The sequence below is a fragment of the Hyaena hyaena genome, unplaced genomic scaffold, assembly GCF_003009895.1.
Source record: "Hyaena hyaena isolate Hyena2069 unplaced genomic scaffold, ASM300989v1 scaffold_44, whole genome shotgun sequence".
NCBI classification, from domain to species: domain Eukaryota; kingdom Metazoa; phylum Chordata; class Mammalia; order Carnivora; family Hyaenidae; genus Hyaena; species Hyaena hyaena.
Genome location: NW_024080676.1, coordinates 1,871,238 through 1,894,600, shown reverse-complemented (window position 1 = coordinate 1,894,600; position 23,363 = coordinate 1,871,238). Strand labels below are relative to the sequence as shown.

The following is a 23,363-nucleotide window of genomic DNA, read 5'->3' as shown; positions in this document are numbered from 1 at the left end:
ACATTAAATTGGAAGATTTTATATTTAAATATTACAGATTTCTCTTGGAAAATCTGAAAGATCGGCTACAGTTGAGTCACCTGCCTAAGAAACTCGCTGGAGCGGAGCAGCGGGCACCTCCTTTACGTAAAGGCACCATTTTCTAGCCTTCAGTTTCCGGCTGGCCAGCTGCCTGACTCACACTACCAAGCTCCTGTCAGAGGGGGATTTTGATTTGCCTCCCCTGACTCTAAAATTTGCTCTGGGATAAGCAAGAGCAGCAGAAAGCTACGTACTGGGAGAGTAGGACAGGGGCTGCCCTCAAAGATTATGGAATCGCCTCTGGACATGACCTTATTCACCCACGCAGAACACTGGTGAGAAACTAGCAACCTGGCACCATTGCTGTACTTAACGGCGACACTGAGTTGAGGCTGTGGACCTCTCCCTTACATGGTTTCTTCTCCACGAGCGCACACGGGAGACATCTCTTTCTAGTCTCAGCGTCAGGACTGCTATAGTGGTGTTTCCCTCAGAGATCAGCTGTGTGTTTAAATCATGTGAATAGCATGCAGGACTGTTTCCCTATGCTCAGCATCAGGCTTATCGCTCAGAAGCACTCCATGGCCTGCCTTAGGGGCTACCCTTAGGAGTAGCTCCATTCTACTTGTTAGTCTACTTTTACTCTTTTTCCTACTTTTTCTTTAAAAAATCTGAGTGTAAGATCTGCATCTTTTCAAGAGTAAGACCTCCAGTCTTCACTAGAATAAGGCAGTTTCTGGGGCAGCTTGGGGGGCTCAGTTTGTTTGGCTCAGGTCATGATGCTAGGGTCATGGGGTTGAGCCTGACATCAGGCTCTGCACTGAGCATGGAACCTACTTAAGACTCTCTCTCTCTCTCTCTCTCTCTCCCTCCCCCCCCCCCCCCCCCGCTTCTTTCCCTGCTTGTGTGTGCATTCTCTTTCTCACACAAATTTAAAAACAAAAAACGAGTAAGGCAGTTTCTGTATCCTCTGTATATCTTGATTATAGCACCTCCTATATGTTACATCTGTTAGATGTTGGCCTCCTCTACTAGATGGTGATGAAGGGGTTACATTTTACTGTCACTGTGTTACTAATACCTAGCCTAGGGACTGACACGTAGATGGCATTTATTAGGTGTTTGGAGAATGAGATTAAAGATGTTGGAGAATTGGCATTGCAGAGACCCACAGAACTGGTGGAGGGGTCCACAAGGCAGGACTTCTCAGACCAAAGGGAGGGAAGAGATCAGTTGGTATGTTCTGCTCTGCTGTGTTCCTCTCTAACTCAAGGAGCATTCCATTACTCTGGTTATGACATCACCTGAGTATACTGAGTTTGGAGAATCCACAAAAGTTTTCTGGCAGGGTAGACAGAGGTTGGGCTTTGGAGCTGATTTGGGAGTTTGAAACCCAAGAATGTGTTTTTTTTTTAAGTGATTGTGGGGAACTGAGCCTCCTATAGTTTTTGGTTCTAATGGATCCTTAACTATCTTCTCACTTTACACTGTTAGTGAATTCATTGCTCTCTGGCACGCTTCTGAGAGCAGAAATCTTAGAATACCTTCCTGTGTACATAAATACAAGACATGCTAAAACGTATTAAATAATTTTATTCTTTTCTCCTTTATATTACTAACAGTAGCCCATATTCAGCATTTTAGAAAACCTGAAGAAATTTAAAAATGGGGGTTTACACACACACGTATAAAAATATATATTCAGATAAGCAAGTATCTGTTCATCACGTTGCCCAACTTTAAGAGTGCCAAAAATAAATAAATAAAATACCTGCAAATCAAATGAGAGGGCTAGATGGTTTTGTTAAAGTTCATTTTAACAACTTTAAGTGACCAACCTGTGCTAATGAATTTCAAGTTAAAGTTACAGCCAGTTAATATGAAAGAAAACACTGTGTGTGGCTACTAAGGAGTATTCCTTAAGCAGAATCGGTCTTGTGCTTCTATCAGAACACAGCTCTGCAGACAAAGATCAAGAAAAATTCCAACTTTTCTAATAACCGCCTTATAATAGGAAAAAATGTAAAAAGTATTACCAGCTTTTAACAATGGATGTGAAAATTGGAATTGTAGGTTTATGATGTCTGAAAAAAAAAAAAGTCAACATAGTAAGATCCTTGGTAATTAACTTTGATTTTTAAAAACCTACAAAAAAACATAAAATATTTGCTTGCTGGTGCAACAGATTTAGCCCACAAGCAATAACCTGAACTATCTCTTCCTTATCAAGTACTTTAACAGTGCAAAATGTTAGCTGTCTCAGCTCACCTCATTCCATCACTGAAGCCTGAGGATGAACCATCTCAGGGAGGTATCACTACCAACGAAAATGCAAAGCAGCCAAAAAAACCCAAAAAACAAAAACAACAATGATTCACTCCTATGCCAGAGTCTCAAAGGTAGAGAGGCAGTTTCTTATATAAGAGGTGAAATAAGTAATTCAAAACGTCCATAAGCTAATGTAAGATACAGTATTGAATCTTTTGCCACAAAAACAAAGAATAATTATATTGCTATTTTGAACAGTATTCAACGTGGACAAGTAGATCTCGATGCTCGGTGGCTGGGTACTGTATATTGCACTTGGGACATTCCACCAGGCTTTCATTTAGTGCGGCAGTGGGACTTTTTGGTGAGGCAACTTTTACTCTGTTTTCAGACTCTCCTTGGAAAGTGACTAATGGCTCTGTTAAGGCAAATTCACGAAGCTGCTTCTGAAAAACAAATGTATATGAAGTAGTTATAAATTACCCAAATTACCCACAAAGTACTAGAATTGGGTGTTTACATGGATAGGTTTTATTAAAATGCGTAGAGCCAGACCTATGTGCAAGGCTGACAAAATTTGTTAGTTTTGTAAAAGGGCAAGTTCAGCAATAAAAAAAACTACACAGAATTAAGAGTAGCAAAGAATCTTAGCAGATCAAACAGGTTACACACAGAAATGATGATAATATTGTATAATATCTTTGTGACTTTCCTTTTTAATGGTTTTTTTTCCCCTGAGGAAGTCAGAATAGTCAATACAGCTTAAAAATGAATATTTTACAGCATACTCTAAAGATGAGGGACAGCAGAAAAACAAAGAAAAGTACAGGAAAATTATCCATTCTTTTGTATACCCTCTGGCTTCCTATACTTTGAAAAACAGTCATTAACAGAAATGAACTATAAATTTCAATTTGAAATATTATAAGTGGTCAAAATGGATGACTTACTAAAGAACAGAGTCAAAATATATTTTGTCTTTTACTCATAAAGAAGCTACAAATGATTTTTTTTAACAATTGCTTTTTTCTCTTTCAAAAACTGAGGAATTCTATTTGTAACATTTTACCTTCTGCAAATATTCTGCAGTACTAGGATCATGTATAAAATATGTGCTGGGGCGCCTGGGTGGCTCAGTTGGTTAAGTGTCTAACTTCAGCTCAGATCATGATCTCATGGTTTGTGAGTTCGAGCCCCACATCGGGCCCCTCACTGACAGTGCAGAGCCTGCTTGGGATTCTCTCTCTCCCTCTCTCTCTCAACCTCTCTCCCTTCATGCACATGTACTTACTCTCTCCCTGTCTCTATCTCAAAATGAATTAAAAATAAATATGTGCTAATGGGACACACATGCACAAACACAGTTACCAATAGGTTTGGTTCAAAAGCTTCTTAGGAAGATGAAAACAGTAAGTTAAAAGTCATTTCCTCATAGAAGCAATCTTATGTAAAATGTTTATGTTTTAAAAGATTGTGCGTTCAAGGTAACCCACAAAATGTGCTTAACTCAACATGCCTGCAACCGTGTTATTAGCAGAACCATCCATTATCACTAAAAATGGCATTTCTTTGTTCTTAAATAGAAAAACATGGTTTCAGTTCAGGATTTACAGCTGCCCTCCCTTATCCCTTCTCCCCCAGGCCAGCCCCTGTTTAGTGCATCTAGAGTCACAGAGGTGATCCCAGGCAGCAATAATGTCATCCTTACACAGAGGCACACAGGGCCCTCATTCTAGTGCTCTGGCTTGATGCTCAACGGGCAGGTGTGCTGCCAATGAAGCAGGGCTTCTGCCTGTTGATCTGAGAAACAGCCATTCTCCAAGCTGTATCCTCCCAGTCTGGGCACTGGTTTGATACATAAATGGGAAAATGGCAGCAAGGGAAAGAAAAAAATAAGGTTTAGTTTAACCATTCCAGACTCACCAAGGATTCCAACTGTGTTATTTGATTTCTTGCTTTTCTCAGTTCCTTAAGAATTACGTGCAGTTGGTGCTGCATATTTTGACGGTCAACTTTTTCATTTTCGAAGTCTAAAGTACATGCATGCATCTGGAAAAATACCCAGGCCGAGACAATTATGGTTAGTACATACTATCAAGTTCTCTTGACTGGGTGCTTGAATTTTTTTTATTAGCATAAGAGGCAAACATTTGCTGTGCCGTCATGGCAAGGATTTATCCAAGTACAGTGAGATGTTGACAAAGAGAAGTTTATGGCTTGGGGTTTGGTTTATCCAAGGAGCGAAGCCAGTGCTTGAGGTGAGCGAGGAGCAGCTTAAGAAGTTGCTGGTTGGAATGTGTCCTCCCCGACCCCCCTTCTGTTCTGGGGCAGGAGAAGAAGGGAAAGAGATGGCTGTTCCCTGGTTTGGAATACACTAAAAATCTCTTGTCTGTATTCTGAGAATAAATGGTATCTCTCTGAGTTCTACGTGAAGTTATAAGGTCGCCCTCTTAGGAAGATCCTGCTCGCTTAGAGTCAGGACTTCCGAAGCCATGCAGGGAACAGCAAGATTTACCGAGGCAAACATTTCCCTGGCAAAACAACTGCCACGCTGCAAGACGGGAATAAATGGCAAGTGCAGATAGTCACTTGCATTTTTGTTGTTGTTAGAGTTTATCAAAAACATTTTTTCATGACTTTCAAATGGTTCTTCATAGAAGAGTGTAAACATGAGGAAAAGTTCCATTTTCTAACAAGTTAAGCTGAATTTAGAAGCAGCCCCAGTAAGTACCTGTTGTTCCAACAGAGCTACCCTTGTTTGTTCTTCTTGATGCTTTAACAGAGACGTGTAAAGAAACTGGACCTGTAGGGTGGAAACAGAGCCAAGCTGTTATACCCGCTCTTTACTGCTTGACCTGGGATGCAGGAAAGGCTCACAAATGTCATAGTGGCTATCTGTACAAGCAGCTAAGCAGGACCACCTTGGCTGAGGGTTCCCTGAGGCAGAGACTGTGAGCCCATAAATGGCACTGATCTCTGCAGTGCACACACCCCCTTTCCTGGAGGTTCTGACATCCGCTAATATTTCTAGGATAATGAAGCTGGCGGTGCCCCACCTCCTTGCCCACAGAGTTGGAACAAAATTCCCCACCATTTCTGCTTAATCTTTTGTAAATATCACTGCTCGCACCTGCAGGCAGAAGCCGGGGTGGTAAAGACTAGGAAGGCAAATGTTACGGACTGTTTTGTTCTCCCTCTCTCAACTTCTGGATGATTAAAAAAAAATTACTATTCTAATGCCAGGAATAACTAACATTGACCCCAGCCCTTTACTTTATTTTCACATTCTCTCAGTTGACATAAGCCCTACAAGGCCAAAAAAAAGAAGAAAGACTGTTGTTATTAACTTGACACATCAATAATCTTCAAGTGAAGGAAGTTAGCTGATTTTCCTAAGGGCATACATCCCGAACTAGAGACCAGGTATGGACCCCAAATAATGATGTTTCCATTATTCCATGCTGCCAAGCAAGATTTAAATGAACGAGTTTCTGCTGAAGAAGTATTCAGTTCTAATAATCCTAATTTAGTAACTCCAACATTACTGGCAGAGACATCCTGGCAGGAAGTCGTGAGTATAATGAGAACATAAATGGTATCAGGTGATTAACTTGAGCACAGTATCATCACGATCGAGGTGCCTGCCTGGGAACCAGCACCGATTCCCCTCTTTGCTTCACACCTCTTGGCTTCTCACACACACACCTGCCTCGTCTTCCCTGAGGGCCTCTGTACATGAGCTCCTCCACAGAAGGGAATTCCTGCTCTCTTCACTGGCTCCTTCTTGCCAAAAGGCCTTTGTCCAAATACCATCTCTGCAGTGAGGCCTCCCTGGCCCCCAGTTCCTGTGTCAGATTGCCCTCCTTTATTTTCCGGAGTTCTTTAGGTACTGGTTTATGGTCTGTTTCCAGTCTAAATAAGAATCCCAGAGCAGGGCAGGAACTTGTTTTGTTCCTTGCTGGTTCCCTACTGGTTAACAGAGTCTCTGATGCTTGATAAGTACAATGGCAATTCTGAATCCTGAATCATAGAAAGTCTTACTGGTTAGGCTCACCTGAGATAAGAGCTCTTCAGATCTTTTCTTCTCTTCTTCAAGCTTTTCCCTCGCAATATCATTCTCTTCCTTGAGCTTTTGTATTTTCTCTGTCTTATGCCTATCGTCTTCCAGATGTTGTACATCTGCTTTTCTTTGTGAACACAACAATTGATATAAATCTTGAACTTCTTTCTGGGTTTCTTCATATTTTCTTCGAAATTCACTAAGTTCAAAGCTCAACTGAGTTATGGTCTGTCGTTCAACCTCAAGATCTTTTTTTGCATTTGCCAAGAGATGGTTGTAATATTTTTGCTTTTCTTCTTGAAGATAACCTATGAGAAACACATCAGGGCACAACTCACTTTATAAAATAGATAATATTCCTGTGAAGCTAAAACTAAAGACATTTCTGTAAAAAAGATATTACAAAATGAAGGGTCAAGAGATAGAGTTGATATCTGATGGGACAAGATACAGAAACTCAAGAACATTATTTGAAGTTAAACTAATAAATAGAAGAACTGAAAACAGTGATATGGCTATTCTATGGGAGGGAAAGTCACTAACGTCTAAAGATAAATCAACAAATGAGATATAAGCTCATTATTTATAGGTATACTCACCAAAATCAAAACCAGAAATGTTAAAAGCAGCTGCTCTATTGGGAGAAGGAAATAGCAACCTGTGATGGACTAGGAAGAGTGGGGCGAGTCCTCCTATATTACTATTAAATTACTTTAACAAGAGCTTATACTACCCTGATAAAACACATATACATGCAGAGAACACTATCGCCAAAGAAGAAATTAGACTTAGCCCACAACTAAAATCTTACTTTTACGTGTTAAGATATAACTTACAAAGGAATTACAGTTAAGTAACTTTGTGCCCAGTTCTTTTTATATTTTCTTTTTCACCATTAGTTTCATTTTAAATACTTAAATGTGAAACTCCAAGATTAGGAATCTTGTCTCCCTTTCTTTAGCCTTCTCTTTATATAATTCAAGCCTTCAGTCCCATTAGGACTATCAGTCTTTTTTTTTTTTTTTTTAAGATTTTATTTTTAAGTAATCTCGACACCTAATGTGGGGCTTGAACTCACAACCTCAAGATCAAGAGTCGCATGCTACACTGACTGAGCCAGCCAGGTGCCCCTGGGCTGTCAGTCTTTTAACAAGTGCTTTGCACGGGGGTTTCTCTTTTCTTAGCTAGTCACCTGGCACTACTGAACATATCTCCCCATCTATAAAATGAGAATACTGACCCTTCCTGCCCCGCCTCTTAAGAGTTCTTGTGAAACTCAATGTCAAGGAAGCTGCAAAGAACTTGACAAAAATACTGATTCATTCTTAGGAGCCTTCATTTCAATTTTGTGGGAAATTCAAGACTGAAGAATCATCTATAAGATATATTCTTTCTCCTGGGATTGATATGAATACATGCAAGGAAGCAGAGTAAAAAGGTAATCAGTGACAAGGCAGACTCTGAGGGAAATAAAGCTGGAGAAGATCTTTGAAGGCAGAGAAGGACATGCACGAAGGAGAAAATGTAATGTGCCTTCAGATGTGCCAGAGATCCATTACTCTGTGGCTTTGCCCCCTTTTATCAAAAACCAGTGAGAAAACAGACTTGCTAACATGGTATTTCTTACTTCAAGGTTAGAAGATTTGCTTACTTTACTTTCTAACACATATTTATAAAAATTTAAATTTGATGAATTTCTCCTTTTGGAAAATGTCAGGCAGGCCTATCCCAAAAGAACATTTTTATACCATTACCTTCTGATTCAGCCTTTTTTGTCTGCTGTGGGAGTGAATGAGCAGCTGTTTCTGATTTCTGTTCCAACTCGAAGATCTTGGCTAAAAGTCCTTTTACATAGGCCTCCCGCTGCTGATCATACACAAGCCACTGCTGATTTTTCTCCAGAGCCTCGAAATGAAAATGAAAGCAAACCATTAAAACGAAAGACCAAAATCTTAAAATGAGAGGGAGCCAAAGTGATGTGGCCTTTTCCAGTATGCAGACCCTCTTGTGGTTCATATAGTAGAAGTCTAGACCACCACTGCATGGCTTGCTACCTCAAAATCCATTCTAACATCAGGCTCCTTCAGAGCACCTAACACCACGGCAAAGTCATGTTCCCATGGGGTCAAGTTCATTCATCTGCTGTCTCCTATGTGTATATATACTTGCTTTGCATCTGTGCCCATGTCGTTCTCTGTAAACTAGAATGCCTCTGTGGCAGAGGTGAGGTGCGCTGCTCAGGCTCCCTTTAAGAAAGGTGGATTTCTACCCAACACATAACTCTGCTCGGGAGCTCTCCTTGGAGACGTCGACCCTGTCAGGCTTGCAGTCTGGTGTTCCTGCCCCATCCTGCCACCCTTCTTCTCCTTTCACAGGTGTTGCTGCCCAATAAACTGCTCTCCAAACTCCATCTCAGTGGCTGCTTCTTAGAGGATCAACTAAAGAGCTTCCCCCCCTCTTCATCACCAATTTTCATCATTTACATCTCTTACAACTCAAGCAAAAATCCAAAACTGGGATCACTCACTTGTTTTGTATAGAGGCTTATGAACTCAGTTGTTACACAGATCTACATATTTTAAAAATTATTTTACCAAACATCTTCAGCTTTTTATCTGTACTTGCTATGTCTTTCAAATAGTAAGTTTCTTGAAGTGGCAGACCATGCTCTTCTGAGAGGATTCCCAGCTTTGTGTACAATATGTATACTCAAGAGTTATTTGGATGATGGGATAGTATTAATATGACAGTGTCTATGTAAGTTAGCTCGTAACAGGGAAACTGATTCACTTCACCGTTACTGCTAACACTAGTTTTTCCTTTTGGTTATATCTTTCCCTCAAGAAACTAGATATGCTCTGATAGCCTTACCAGGCCACCTAGCTAAGTTCGAAAACCTGACCCCACCTGATCTGTGGCAAGACACTAGCAAACACTCCTATAAGAAGCTACATTAGCTTTAGTGGATAAAACAAGCTGGAACACCTGGACAAAGGCATGTCCTTTCTGAGGTGGTTCATTATTATCAGTCAGGACAAGCTCATATCACCTCTGATTCTAGCTCTCACTGTTCTTAACCACTGGATCCTTGGAAATTCAGTGAAAGGCAAAGTATCTCCAGTAATTGCACGCTACCCCACCCCTTTGACTCCTGCCCTAGTTTCGCCAGAGAGGTGGAGTTTTGTTAATGAAAGTGGGGCCCAGATTCAAGTTGAAAGCTAGTAAAAAAGATGATTCATCGGCTGGCACTGGGGGGGTGGGGGTGGGGGCGTCTAGAAATTCTTAAATAAGCACTGTTATGCAATGAGATAACTCTTCTTTCCTTTCTAATCTAGAAGTTCAATCTAAGAAGATGGGACTGTCCCTTTCTCGTTCTTTGCTCCTAAGAGGCTGAGGAAATAAGTCTCAATGACTATTTGTGTAGAGAGGCTGTTCATATCTAAACCTGATGTCACACGTGTAAAATGTTACAGATGAAGGGTCCCAGAAGGAGGCACACACAGTGATGTAAACACCCCTTCGTGAAGCCAAGCTCATTAGTACGGAGTGCTCTGGCCCTGGTGCCCATGCTATGACCTGTTTGCCCCCACAAGAATGCCTACTTGAGCAATGATTCACTATTGGATCTTGGTAAACCCTGTGTCTGGATTAAGAGAAAAAAGGAAAAATATGTCTATTTTTTGCTCAATAATACAAATCCTCAGTTGGAAGGCAATTTCCCCATTAAGAGAGTAAGAAGAAGCACAGGCTATCACCAAAAGCTCTAGGTTAATTAATACAATGATCACTCGTATTTTGCAGAAAAACAGCTACTCCTTATAAATTCAGTTCAACCTCTCCGTTGGTCCCCCAAAGTGCTATATCATTTTAATTATATTAGTAACAGAATTTTTGAAAGCTTCATGACACCACTTGCTGAAACTGGAGCTGTGTTCCCTTAGGCTAACATTAAAATGGTCCACAATGTGCCTCATCCCATCTCTTTAAGTTACAGCCTGGCCATTCCTGGCCTTCGCTGCCACCTTGTTGTCTACAGAACTATACACACTCTGTGCCTTGCTTAAACTCTTCCCTCAGCCCAGAATGCCCTAGAACTCCTTCCTATATCACCCACTCACTTAAATCCCACCTTTTCATCAAGTTCTAGTGCATCCGGGCTTGTCTTTCAAGGCTCCTCACCATAACTGCCCTCACCAAGTTCCCTCTCCTTTGTAAGCCAACAGTGATTTTAATGTCCATTCAGTCCATTTGGTATCTCGTACACTCATGACCTTGATTGCCTCCTGATTCTAGTTCTTATCTGAACTAGAACATGAGCCCCCAGAAAGCTGAGCCCAGGCTTGTTTAGATTCTGTAGGTTCTACTCATGTGTTCGATGTTTCCATAGCAAGCACCTGCCTGATGAGTGTTTGTGAATGATGGTGACGACATGGAGTGGAGGAACACTGACTGCCAGAATCAACAAGCATCCAAGCAAGTCTTTCAGACCCAGATTGAAGTTGAGAGTATTCAGGGAAGGGAGGAAATAGCATGAAAGAATCTAGTAGAAGTTCCTTACATACAGTAGGACAATCCATTTAGAATGATTCAAAAAGAATCAAACACCTTCACGAATCTATTACTCATTAACTAAGGAATGTATGGAAATGTAATCAAACCTCTTCGTATTGGACCTACCACAGCTATTTCTGTGATTTTAACAAGTGCGTAATATGTACCCCTCATGTCATCATTCATCCTACACCTGTTGGAATTTATTATTATCAATGGTTGAAGTGGCAGCCAGGGTGTAAAATTTCATATCCTTCAGGGGAGCCAAAAAAGATGGTACAAAGTTCTTGACAAAAATGCTGCATGATCAAATCGGACTGAAGCAAAACATACATACTGGAATACATCTTCAAAAGTGCTCAATTCTTTTTGAATCACACTGCATTTGTTGTAGGTATACTGAAAAATGGGGACTCCCCTCCCCTACAAGCTGGCATCTCCCCTAGGGAGTGAGATGGGAAAAGTGGTAAGGAATATACTGGACATTTTTGGTTGTAATCAAGGCATCTTCTTTCAGATAAGAATTTCTATCTTTAGGGGCGCCTGGGTGGCTTAGTCGGTTAAGCGTCCGACTTTCGCTTAGGTCATGATCTTGCGGTTCGTGGGTTCGGGCCCCACGTTGGGCTCTGTGCTGACTGCCAGCTCAGAACCTGGAGCCTGTTTCAGTCTGTGACTCCCTCTCTCTCTGACCCTCCCCTGCTCACGCTGTCTCTCTCCTAGAAATAAATAAAACATTAAAAAAAAATTAAAAAAAAAAAAAGAATTTCTATCTTTAAAGATATAAACAACTGAGTCTCAAGTCTAAAAAGATCTCTCTATATAAAAACTCTTAAGTCTATAGAGTTCCTCTAACCTTTGCTAGGTTCTTTCCATGAGCATCCTACAAACTCATGAGCATCTGCCCCTCTCCCTTGCTCATGCTTGCTCTCTCTCTCAAATTAAAAAATATATATATATATATATATAAACTAAAAATTAAATGAACCTGTCCATACATTATTTAAGTATGAGAAACAGAACTACAGGTTAAGATTTGAGGTGCAATATTTTAAAAAGCCACGTGGTGGCAATATTACTTTACTAAAGTAGTAAACATTTCTTTACGTGGGCCTCTTCTCAGACTCTGCGTTTGCTTGCTTCTCTAAATAGCATCAATAATTAATGGATTTGATGGACTAGTATCAATAAATGGCTGATAGTAGTTTTGCATCTTTCCAGTCATCATTATATTACTATCTCTTCCAGCTTTGTGTCCTCTACACATTCCTTAGGCATGCATTTAAAATGTCCACTCAAGTTACCAACAAAAATATAGGGCAGAAGAGGACAAAAGGGAAGCCCTGTGGAATGCTACTAAAGCTCTTCCTCCTGGCTTCCCAGAGATGCATTACATGCTTCTTGGGCAAAAACTGAAATGCAGGTTGAAATGTTAGCCTATACTAGAGGAATAAAAATGTGAGTCAATTGACAAAACTGGAATATGGCTGGTAGATTACACAGAAGTATAGTGTCCTTCTTAAATTATTATTAAAGTTGCTATCGGTACTGTAGTAGTGTAAGAGGACATCCTTGTTCTGAGTAATATATATATTAAAGTATATAGGTTTAAAGGGCTGTAATATATGCAACTCACTCTCAAATGGTTCAGCAAAAAATATTATATGGGGGGTATTGAAAGAGAGAGGTATAAGTTGGAGCAAAATGTTAACAATGTTTGAATTTTGGTAACGAGTACTGGGTGTTGTTTTATGTATCATTTTCGTCCTTGTAACTTTTCGGCAAATTACTTTTTCCAAATAATTAATTATTACCTATCTTCCCTAAATTCTGTTTAAAAATCAGATTTTAAAAATTAAGAGCAAATATTTCAACTTCCTCTTAGCTATTTGGTTTGCAAGTTAATGACATTGTACGTTTACAGTATGAATGCCATGTGATTATTTCAAATAGGTCAGCCAGACTTAAACTGTAGCAGAGAAATGATAAAGCTAGGCTTTAAGAAAGGTAAGCATGAGTTTTTAGGTCTTATTTTACCAAAACAAATACTGATTTTTAAAATAGGTGGGCAAAGCGCTCCAGGAAGCTTTGCAAGAGACTGGAGGAAGGGTAAGGGACTGGAATTGCTGGGCTCTCAAGGTGGAATAATGCTACAGTGCCTGTGCTCAGAAGAGTGACTGGTCACTTTCCTTGCTCCCTAGTCTCCTCCTGGGCTCAGAGACAACCAGAGCTAAACCATCTCTTGTTCCTCAAACATGTAAGTTAATACAGCAGCAGCTGGGAACTTGTTGGAAATGCAGAATCTTTGGCCCTAACCTTGATCAATGAAATCAGAATCCGCATTTTATGAAAATTGCGTAGTCTCATACGCACATGAGAGTCTGGGAGGCATTGCTCGGTCTATTGAAGGTGAGTTGGGTTAAATTTTACTCTACTTGTCTAAAAGTCTTTTCAAGGTAAACAGAGCAGAGAAGCACAATGTGATCCTTAAGTAAGCCGGGAAGATAACATGGAATAAAAAGACTGGGTATACATGCATAACATTTCAAAGTTACTTTCATATAAAGAATTGTCATTATCTGAGGCGCCTGGGTGGCTTAGTCGGTTAAGCGTCTGAGGGGCGCCTGGGTGGCTTAGTCGGTTAAGCGTCCGACTTTCGCTTAGGTCATGATCTCGCAGTTCGTGGGTTCGGGCCCCACATCGGGCTCTGTGCTGACTGGCAGCTCACAGCCTGGAGCCTGTTTCAGTCTGTGACTCCCTCTCTCTCTGACCCTCCCCTGCTCATGCTGTCTCTCTCTCTCTCTCCTAGAAATAAATAAAACATTAAAAAAAAAAAAAAAGAATTGTCATTATCTAAAAATAACCTTAGCTGATATTTGATGCAGTTGGTGCTGAGAAACCTAAAAATTACAGATAAGTTTAAGACAATAGCATATTTTTTTAGGTACTAATAAAATTCAAATGTTCTAGTCACTGGGGATATAGCAATGAAAAAAACAGAAATCCTTCCCTCATAAAACATATACTAATGTATACACAACGGAATATTACACTGTGATCAAAAAGAATGAAATCTTGCCATTTGCAACAAAGTGGATGGAACTAGAAAGTATTATGCTAATCAAAATAAGTTAGTCAGAGAAAGACAAATATCATATGATTTACACTCTTATGTGGAACTTAAGAAATGAAACAGATGAACATTGGGGAAGGGAAGGAAAAAGAAGAGGGTTGCTGGAGGGAAGGAGGTTGGGGGGATGGGCTACATGGGTGATGGGCATTAAGGAGGGCATCTGTTTGGATGAGCACTGGGTGTTATATGTTAAGTGATGAACCACTAAATTCCACTCCTGAAACCATTATTACACTATATGTCAAGTAACCTGGATTTAAATAAAATGAAAAAAATATATATACCAATGTAAGAGTCATGTAATAAAGTGAATAAAATATATTGTAAGTTTAACAGTTTACATGTGATGAGGGGAAAAGTTACAAAGCAAGAGAAGGGAATAGGAATTGTCTGGGAGCTATAATTTTACAAAAGTGGCCAGGTAACCCCTGGCTACACTCCCCCACCCCTCACTACTCCCAGAAAGTGACAATTAAGTATTATCTGATGAGGTGAGGAAATGGGTCCTGAAGCTATCTGAGGGAAGTGTGCCAGGCAGAGGGAAGAGAAAGACAAAAGGCAGTGTGATGCAGGAGTAGCTAGAAAGCCAGCGTGGCTGGAGAAGAAAAGGGGGAAAACTAGAGGTGGGGAGGTAAATTATTCATAGATATGTGCCTCCGGTAGGTACTGATATACACAGAATGATAAAGGTCAGAGTAACATACAACACAAAGAATTTATTTTGATAGATCTTTAAAATTTATGTTTCTTCTTCTTTATCTTAGTTACCTGTAGGTAAATTACTTTGAGAAGGCAAGGCTACTATAGGGTCCTGCTATACAGACACTGGACAGATTTAAATTCTTTTTAAAATCAAATAGACCTCAAGGTACACTTGCCAGATGAAATAAAACAGGAATCTTAAGAGCAACTTAGAGCAGGGTAGACATGCCAGTAATATTTCTAGAATCAAAATACCTACCTACTGGCCTAATAATTAACTCAAGAATGTTATACTTTGTATATCTGATACTAAAACTCAAAAAAAAAATACAACCCTGAATTTATTCAATTCCTAATTAAACACCTTACTATATTAAGACAGAGATTTGAAATAATATAGCTTCACCATATATGTAGAAATAACCTCATACCAAATTCTACAGGATATGTACTGAGTATACTAAGAATGTGTTTCCTTTTCAAACTATGAAAGCAAGGGAAGATTTTAAATGAATAGGTACATCTTGCATGAATAAACAAAAAGAGAAACTATAAATTAAATTATACCATAATAAAATAGTTGGGCAAATTCGATTTAGATGAAAAAGGGATGTTGTTGAGATGTTTGGGTGATTTCTAGGGCTTTCTAGCCTATTCATGAGACCATGATTAGAGTAACTGTCCCTCTTGAATGCCTAGAATGAGATCTAAGGTAGTAACCTAGGGAGATAATCTCAAACCATTCAGTTCTCCACCTCAACAGATTGTTTTCAAGTCACAGCATCAATGATGTCAATTTCCATGAAATTTAAGAATGAATGAATCAGTCCTCTTTTCCCATAACTTAATAAAAGGAAAATGAACTTACATCTTTCAACTGTATTTCCATTTCATGAACATTACTCATTGATGAGTTGAAGCAGCTTGTGGCCACAGTCTGAAATAAACCAGTATTAGTTAATATCATAATTTTAACAATACAAGTTTCCTCATTATATTTAGTTCTATAATAACATAGTATACTTCACAAGGGCATCCCAAAAATCCAGATCTAGTACATGCTGATGAACCATCATGCCAGGTGATGAGTACAAGAGAATGAATATCTGGAAGCTTCCTCAGCACACTGGAAGCCCCGAGATTTCGTACCTAATTTGACTTCTGAGTCCTCTGAATTGCTGGAATACCTCGGTGCATATGAATTGCCCAGTGGTTTTCACCAAAATGAGATAAAACAAAAAGAAGTGGGCTATTTAGGTGAAATCTGGAAAATACTAAATTGTCAAACAAAAGATAAAAGTTGTTTTCTAGAATTATATTTGTATTAAAAATAGTAATTGTTACTAGTTAGATTTTATGGAACTCAAAACATAATTTCTCTCCTCTTTTTTTTTTTTTTTTCATTTTCTCATAGAGGAAGAAAAAGAGAGGAAATAAATGGTTAGGTATCCATGATAACCAATAGAACTCATAAAAAGCTATATTTCACTCTCTTTAACAGCTGTAAAGAAATAGATTTGTGTGAACAATGGCAACAAATCAAAATATTTTTCTCCAAAGGTACTCTAGATACTCACCCTAGTATAAAGCCCCTCCTCTCTCTCAATTCAGTCCTCTTGGTAAAAACCATGACAGAGATAGGTCACCAAACCCCTTTCTATTTTTCCCTGGGCATACTTGGACTTCACATTCAGCCTTCCCCGTGAGGCCATAAGACTGAATTCCATCCAATGGAATGTGGGCAGAAGTGAAATATACCAATGCTAGGCCTGGCCCCCAAGCCCACGCCCCATGCTCCACACACTCTCTCTAGCTTACAGCTGTACATAGAGGATCTGGTGGAAGGACAGGGGAGCCACTAGATGGAAGGAACCTGGATCTGAGTGACTCTCGGAGTAAAGCCTCCTCCACTCCAACCTGCACTAAACTGTGACATGAGGGAAAAAAACGAACATTTATCATATTAGACCATGAGATTTGGAGGTTGTTTGTTACAGCAATAAAACAGGCTGACTAATACAGAAATTAATAGTGGCTAGCCTACACAATTACTATAAGAATACATGTTTTTAAAATTATCATTTATACCAGGATTTGTGTTTCCATATTTGAGAGTGGAGAAACTAATTCTAGAGTTTTAAGGAAAAGTTTTAGGCAACCACTTTGGATCTCATTATAATTTTCATTAGTTTTAGTTGCATGGAAATTCTCTAGAAAAGTTTAACCTCTTTAAATTCACCTGTAAAAATACTCAACTGCCCATCTATGAGAAGGCACATAAAAGTGCATAATTACACATAAATGTATACGTCTGATCACTCTGACTACTCTAAATGGGAGAGAAAGTGCAAAGACCCCGAATAACATTGAGGTATTTTATCTGAAATCTACAGATTTTCTTCTATAGGTGGTATTAATAGTTGTAATGTTAGTATTATCCAAGTATCCAAATTTATTAAAGAATCAAAGATCTGATCAACAAGAAACCATTTACAGAGCATTTACTATATATCAGGCACTGTGCTATGGGATTTAGATATATTATCACATGTTATTCCCAGTATTCTTTCACCATTTTTGGACTTCTTTATCTCCTTCACCTATTTTAATCTCCAGTATTTTTTAAAAAATTTTTAATGTTTTTATTTTATTTTTGATAGAGACAGAATGCGAGCATGGGAGGGGCAGAGAGAGAGGGACAGAATCTGAAGCAGGCTCCAGGTTCTGAGCTGTAAGCACAGAGCCCAACACAGGGCTCGAACTCACGAACTGAGATCATGACCTGAGCTAAAGTCGGACGCTTACCCGACTGAGCCACCTAGGCTCATATTTTAATCTCCAGTATTCTTATCTTGATTTTACCATTGCAGAAACTGAGGTTTAGGAGAAGGGTCTTGTGAATTCTAGCATTGTCTCTAAGGCTAGAAAGGTTATAGTCACACAACTAGCAGAACCAAAATCTGAACTCAGACCTGCCTGCCAATAAAGCCTTGCTCTTTCTGCCACACTAGTAACTTTCGAAAAAAAGAGGGGGAGCAAAAGCACTTGTGCTTGAAAAAGCACTCTTGATATTATCATTGTGTATCTCAAATTTGAAAGCAGTAACAAAAGGAACCCTATTGTCTTCATCACACAAACTACAGGAAAAAAAAAATAACAACAGCCCAAGAAAATCTTGGATGTTGTAGATACACAGTGGATTCTGTATTCCGAACATTCCCTTGTGCAAAACAATGGTCTGGGGAATGGAGGGAGCCATAATAACTATTTTTGTTTATGGAGAGGGTATCAGGCTATAAAAAAAAATACTATACTGTTTCATCATTGACAAGTGCGTTTTAACAAACTCATTCTTCACAAGAACTACAAACTGTATCAGAAAGGGGAAAAAATCTGGGTTTAAAGAAATGGCAAGTACCTGTGATAAACGAAGTGTACTGGCTTTGCTCTCAAGTTCAGCAAGCCTTGCAGTTGTAGCAGACAACTGTTTTTTCAATACATCGGTCTCTTCAGACAAGGATTTCAACAGTTGTTCCCTCCTTTCGCCTTCCTTTGTTTTCTCTTCCAGCTGTTCAAGCAATGCCGTAGTACTGTATTTGGCTTTCAGCTGCTCTCTGAGGCGCTGTATTTCTTTGTCTTTCTCTGTGAGATGATAAGCATTCTTCTCCCTCTCAGCTTCCAGGACTCGAATTATCTAGATATAAACTAAGAAGAATCTTAGAACAAAGCCAGGTCAAACATGGACATAAACAACATCCAACAAGCATTTACGAAGGGTTTATTACACATCAAGTCACCATTATACTAGACACCAGGGCCAAAAAAAAAGAGCACAAGTTCTTGTGCTCAGAGAGCTCACAGAGAGGGAAACCAATGCAATATGGTGAGTGCTGTAGTTCAGATACATGTAAAATGAATGGGAGAAGCCAGCTAAAGAAAGGCTGGCTCCTATATGAGTATGTGATAATCACCCCTCCATCCTACCAGTTCCAACCATCTTAAAGGCTGAAAGTGAGTCCTACAAGAGATATATGCTCATTATTGAACACAAAGCAACAGAACTTAAAAATTACAGAATGTTACAGCTGGATAAAAATGCATTCATTAACTTGTTTTTTGTTAATAAATGATTTGGTATCAAATCTAAAGGCTGATCTTCAAAGTACTGTTCACATTTCCAAGGATTTAAAAGATAAGGAAGGCACACTTGTTAAGTTGCTGCTGACAAAGGAGAGAAAGCATCTATGGATAGTCCATAAAAAGTTAGCAGAATGACTTCATATGCTAACAAGGTAAAAACAACAGCAAACCTCAAACTTGCATGGGGGTGGAGGGGAGAAGCAGCTATTCAAATATAAAATGGGGAAACTGAGTTAAGTGACCCTGAGAAAATGATGAGGGGATTTTAGTTGCCTCAAGCCTAAGATATGGCAGTAGTATGATACAGTTACCAAAACAAAGCCCATATAATTTTAGGCTTTTGTAGAATACAACATTCAAATTAGTAGAAATAATACTGCCATTTCAACTCATGTTTGCCACTGTGAACAATATTAGGTGCATAAGTCAGAATATGAACACATCACAAAATGTTCAGGAAAGTAACCAGGATAATAAGCAGCTAGAAAAGTTGAAGAATATGTGATTGGTCTACAGAAAAGTAAGAGGAGGAGCACCTGGGTAGCTCAGTCAATTAAGTGTCTGACTCTTGACCTTGGCTCAGGTCGTGATCTCATGGTTTGTGCTGACAGCTCAAAGCCTGCTTGGGATTCTCTCTCTCCTGATCTCTCTCTGCCCCTTCCCCATGTGCAAACACGCTCACTCTCTTGCTCTCTCTCTCTCTCAAAATAAATAAACTTATATATATAAGAGAAGGTAAGAGAAAGCAAGATTTCCTCAAATATCTGAAAAGTCGTCAAATGGATAAAAAAATAGATTTGTTCTATGCAGCTATAATAGGTACAATTAGAACAAATGGGTAGAAGTTACAAGAAGTTCAATTTCAATTGATTACAAAGGAATAAAGTTTTAACAACAAGTGCTTGTATAAAGTAGAAAGAACTGGAAAGAGATCCCTCAGGGAAGCTATTAGATTCTATCACCAGATTTCAAAATAATCTTTGTATCTAAGGGATGCCTGGGTGGCTCTGTCAGTTAAGCGTCTGATTCTTGATTTTGGCTCAGGTCATGAGCTCACGGTTTGGGAGTTCAAAGCCCGCTGTTAGCAGAAAGCCTGCTTGGGATTCTCTCTCTCTCTCTCTCTCCCCACCGCCGTCTCTCTGCCCCTCCCCTGCTCACACTCTGTCTCTCTCAAAATAAATAAACTTAAAAAGAATAATAATTGGTAATAGGTCATTTCTCAATGCTTCAATAAGTATTTACCTGAATATGTTGTTAAAAAATAAATTATTAGTTTTTAGGTGTGCCTATAAAGTAAAATTTAAAGAAATCCAATGATACTATTTAACATAGGTCATTTGTTTTCTAACTATGAACAAGGAAATAACTTTTGTGAAATAAAATAAAATTAATGATTAAGTTTTTAAAACCTTTCAGTTTTAATAAATTCTTAACTGCTTTATTGACTATGTCACAACAAACTGTAGAGACTCTGAAATGTAGTTTAACAGAAAGCAAAATGCCAATCTATAATGACTTTACCTCAAAAAATCTGAAAACAAGGATTACTTGAAAGCAACCAATATATAACATAAAATGAGTTTTTAAGCATTCACATTCAAGTCTGAACTCCACTGAACACTTCAAAATTTTTTAGTTTTGATTTTTTACATTTAGTGAATGAACAGAATAACTAAATTATATCATTACTGGGAAAAGACTTTCTCATCTCCTACAGTAAGAGTAAGTAATAAGTAAGGCTTATTATACTTTAAAAACGCGTAGACGGCCACTCACCTCCAAAAGTCTATGTCTGTCTTTATCAGTCAGCTTTCCTTTTCCACTTGTGATTTCATCCACTGATGTTTTTAAAGCTGCAATTTCTCCCTTAAATTCTTCTAATGCAGTTTCTGATTTAGAGTTATTAGGCTTCAATCCCCATTTACCTTTAATTAAACTTTTGGGACTTCTGGAAGACATCTCTGAAACTGTAAAAATAAAAATACAATTATACTTTATTGGTCTAAGTTTAAAAGGCTTGGTTGGAAAGGTCTAATAACCTATTTGCTAAATAGAAGAATATTTCTTCCTCAGTAGAAGAGATATAGCCAAACCAAGGGACTGGGAAAGGCTTCTGGCTTGCTGGTAACAATATTTATTCTTTAATTTGGGTGGCAGACACATGGGGAGAATTCACCTTTTAAAAATATGTCAACTTATCTTGATATTCAGTAATATACAGAATTGTTGAATCACTACATTGTACACCTCAAACTAAACAGCACTATATGTTAACCACACTTGTATTAAAATTAAATGTTAAAAAATATGTCAACTTGGACACATGTTTTGTGCAGGATTCTGTATGTGTCTTACTACAATGACAAAGTTTCATTTAAATAAAAAGATCAATGATTAAACCATCAAATGAAGTCTGAATGAAACAGATCACAAAGACATATTTTACCCAGGAATAAAAAAGTAGTGGTAAATGATATGATTCTGAGCACACAAGCAGTGAAATATCATTATCTGACATAATGATATGTCTTGTTTTGGAAGATATGGTTCAGATCTACGTAAATAGTCAGTTGAGAGAGTACAGTGAGGCAGAAGTGAGGAGATCCTAAGATCAGACAATTCTAGGAAAAAAAGGTACAATATTCAAGAATTAAGAATAAGAGACCAAATTGAGTAAGAAGCTTAGAATTTGCTAACAGTATCAGGTAACAGTTTAGAAGAAATGTATAATGTTAACCCTAGGAGCAAAATATATAGTGAAAAATACTGTACATTTTAGTAAAGGTAGCTTTAATTAAGGAGATTAAAAGCATTTTTCTACCTATGGATCCCAAGATAAAAATAATGGTGGTGACTAAGGTAAACTAGAGGAATGTGTGCATTCCATTTGTGTGTTAAAAAAATATTAGAAAACCTAATTTACCAGGCAGCATCATAGGTGCTAGGTATAAATGGGCCAAAAAAAAAAGAAAAAGAAAAAAAGGGAAAAAAGAAGACGAAAAAGGAAAGAATAGACATGTTTTCTTACATATTGGAACTTTCAATCTAGTAAAGGAGGCAAGACATAACAAGGACACAAATACAGATTCTCAAGTAGTAAAGTTGATGCTATATAGTGATAAATGATTCTGGTAAAAATAGGGGAGACCTACTTCATTAAGGTGACAGGGGAAGGCCTGTCTGTGGAAGTGATTTTTGGCATCATTCATCCAGTATGAAATCAGAGAGCCTGAAAACAGCAGAACTGTGTAAACTGAGTGGAACAGACCATTTAGCAAAAGGTTAGTCCTGGATTTTTGCCCATTCTAAGGTGAAAGACTGAGATAACTGTAAATCAACTAAGACCAATGCAAGGTTATGGCGTCTTGAGAACCGGCTGCCACAGGAAATTTCCTATAAGCTTCTGTTAGTAACACATGGTTGACTTGATATAATGGGTTGACTTGACAGAAAACTACTTTCCAACCAAGTCACTGAAACACAGAATAGTGGAACTACAAGGATCAGTAGAACTGGAAGGAACCTATGGACATTTGCTTCCTGACCCCTGGACAGAACTTTTACCATGGATTGTTTCTAGCTTCTGGACTAGACCCTGCTGGGATCTCCCAGCTCCCCACCATTTACTCCTCCCAACCTCCTTTCCCTGTTTTTTTCTACTCCTATGAGGCCAACATTCACGAAGTTCACACTGTTCAAACTACATCCTGTCCAGGACACCCTCCCTCTGTATAAGCTACACTGGCCACAGGACACAATCTGGTACTCGATTGTCCCATCCTACACCCACTTTTAAAATTTGTTCAGCAGTCGTTTCAGGGGCTGAACCTTGAATTATTTTTGTCACTCACAGAACCTAACAGCCGCTGTTCAATAAATATTTGTTGATTGGCTGAAATGATCTAAGGCATGGTGGACAGGAGGTGGCCAAAGAAATACTGCAATCCAACAACCTGCACAGGCTCCAAGTGGAGGCGAATCTTACAAAACTCCTCACATGAGATCTATGTGGGGAAACAGAGGTAAAGAAAAACTGCGGAACGAGGCACTTTCTTTTTCTCACCTCCAAAGTGAAGATGTCTGTAAAACAGACATGAACGTGCTGCCTAGTCGGCAAAATGCTGTACTCACGAAAGACCTCGGCCAAGTCACTTGGCCTCTCCGCACCAACAAAACAAAACAAAAAAAAGAAAATGGCAAAGAGGGTGATGATACCCACCGCAAAGCTGAAAGGAAGGATCGACCCGCTGACGGTCGTGAGGCTCCCCGATGCCAGGCACGAAGTGAGCGCCCGGGAAGGGGACCTATATCAGGGCGAGCGGAGACGGAGTCCAAGCGGACGCGATCTGTCCGCTGACCGCGCCTACCTCGCCGTCCGGCCTGGCCCGGGGGCTGAGGGCCCTAGCAGCCCTCGCCACCCTCGCCTCCTCGCCGCCAGCGGCCCCTGAGGCGAAGCGCTGCGTTAGCGTCCGCGCAGACACACCCCGCGGT

General features: G+C 39.2%; 1 protein-coding gene across 3 annotated transcripts; it reads right to left on the bottom strand.

Moving 5' to 3' along the window:
* Positions 1-1,597: 1,597 nt before the first annotated feature.
* On the bottom strand, positions 1,598-23,363 carry CEP55 (centrosomal protein 55). 3 transcript variants are annotated; one of them, XM_039230298.1, is made up of 9 exons: positions 23,092-23,363; positions 20,649-20,839; positions 18,151-18,426; positions 15,601-15,669; positions 8,104-8,254; positions 6,344-6,657; positions 5,021-5,092; positions 4,213-4,338; positions 1,598-2,735 (listed from the first exon to the last, which is right to left on the bottom strand). In XM_039230298.1, exons 2-9 carry the CDS (start codon positions 20,829-20,831, stop codon positions 2,535-2,537), a joined length of 1,392 nt encoding a protein of 463 aa, XP_039086229.1. In that variant the 5' UTR covers positions 20,832-20,839; positions 23,092-23,363; the 3' UTR covers positions 1,598-2,534. The 3 variants fall into 3 exon arrangements, with proteins under 3 accessions (XP_039086229.1, XP_039086230.1, XP_039086231.1); XM_039230299.1 differs by having other exon boundaries at positions 23,240-23,363; XM_039230300.1 differs by lacking the exon at positions 23,092-23,363 and adding an exon at positions 22,936-23,021.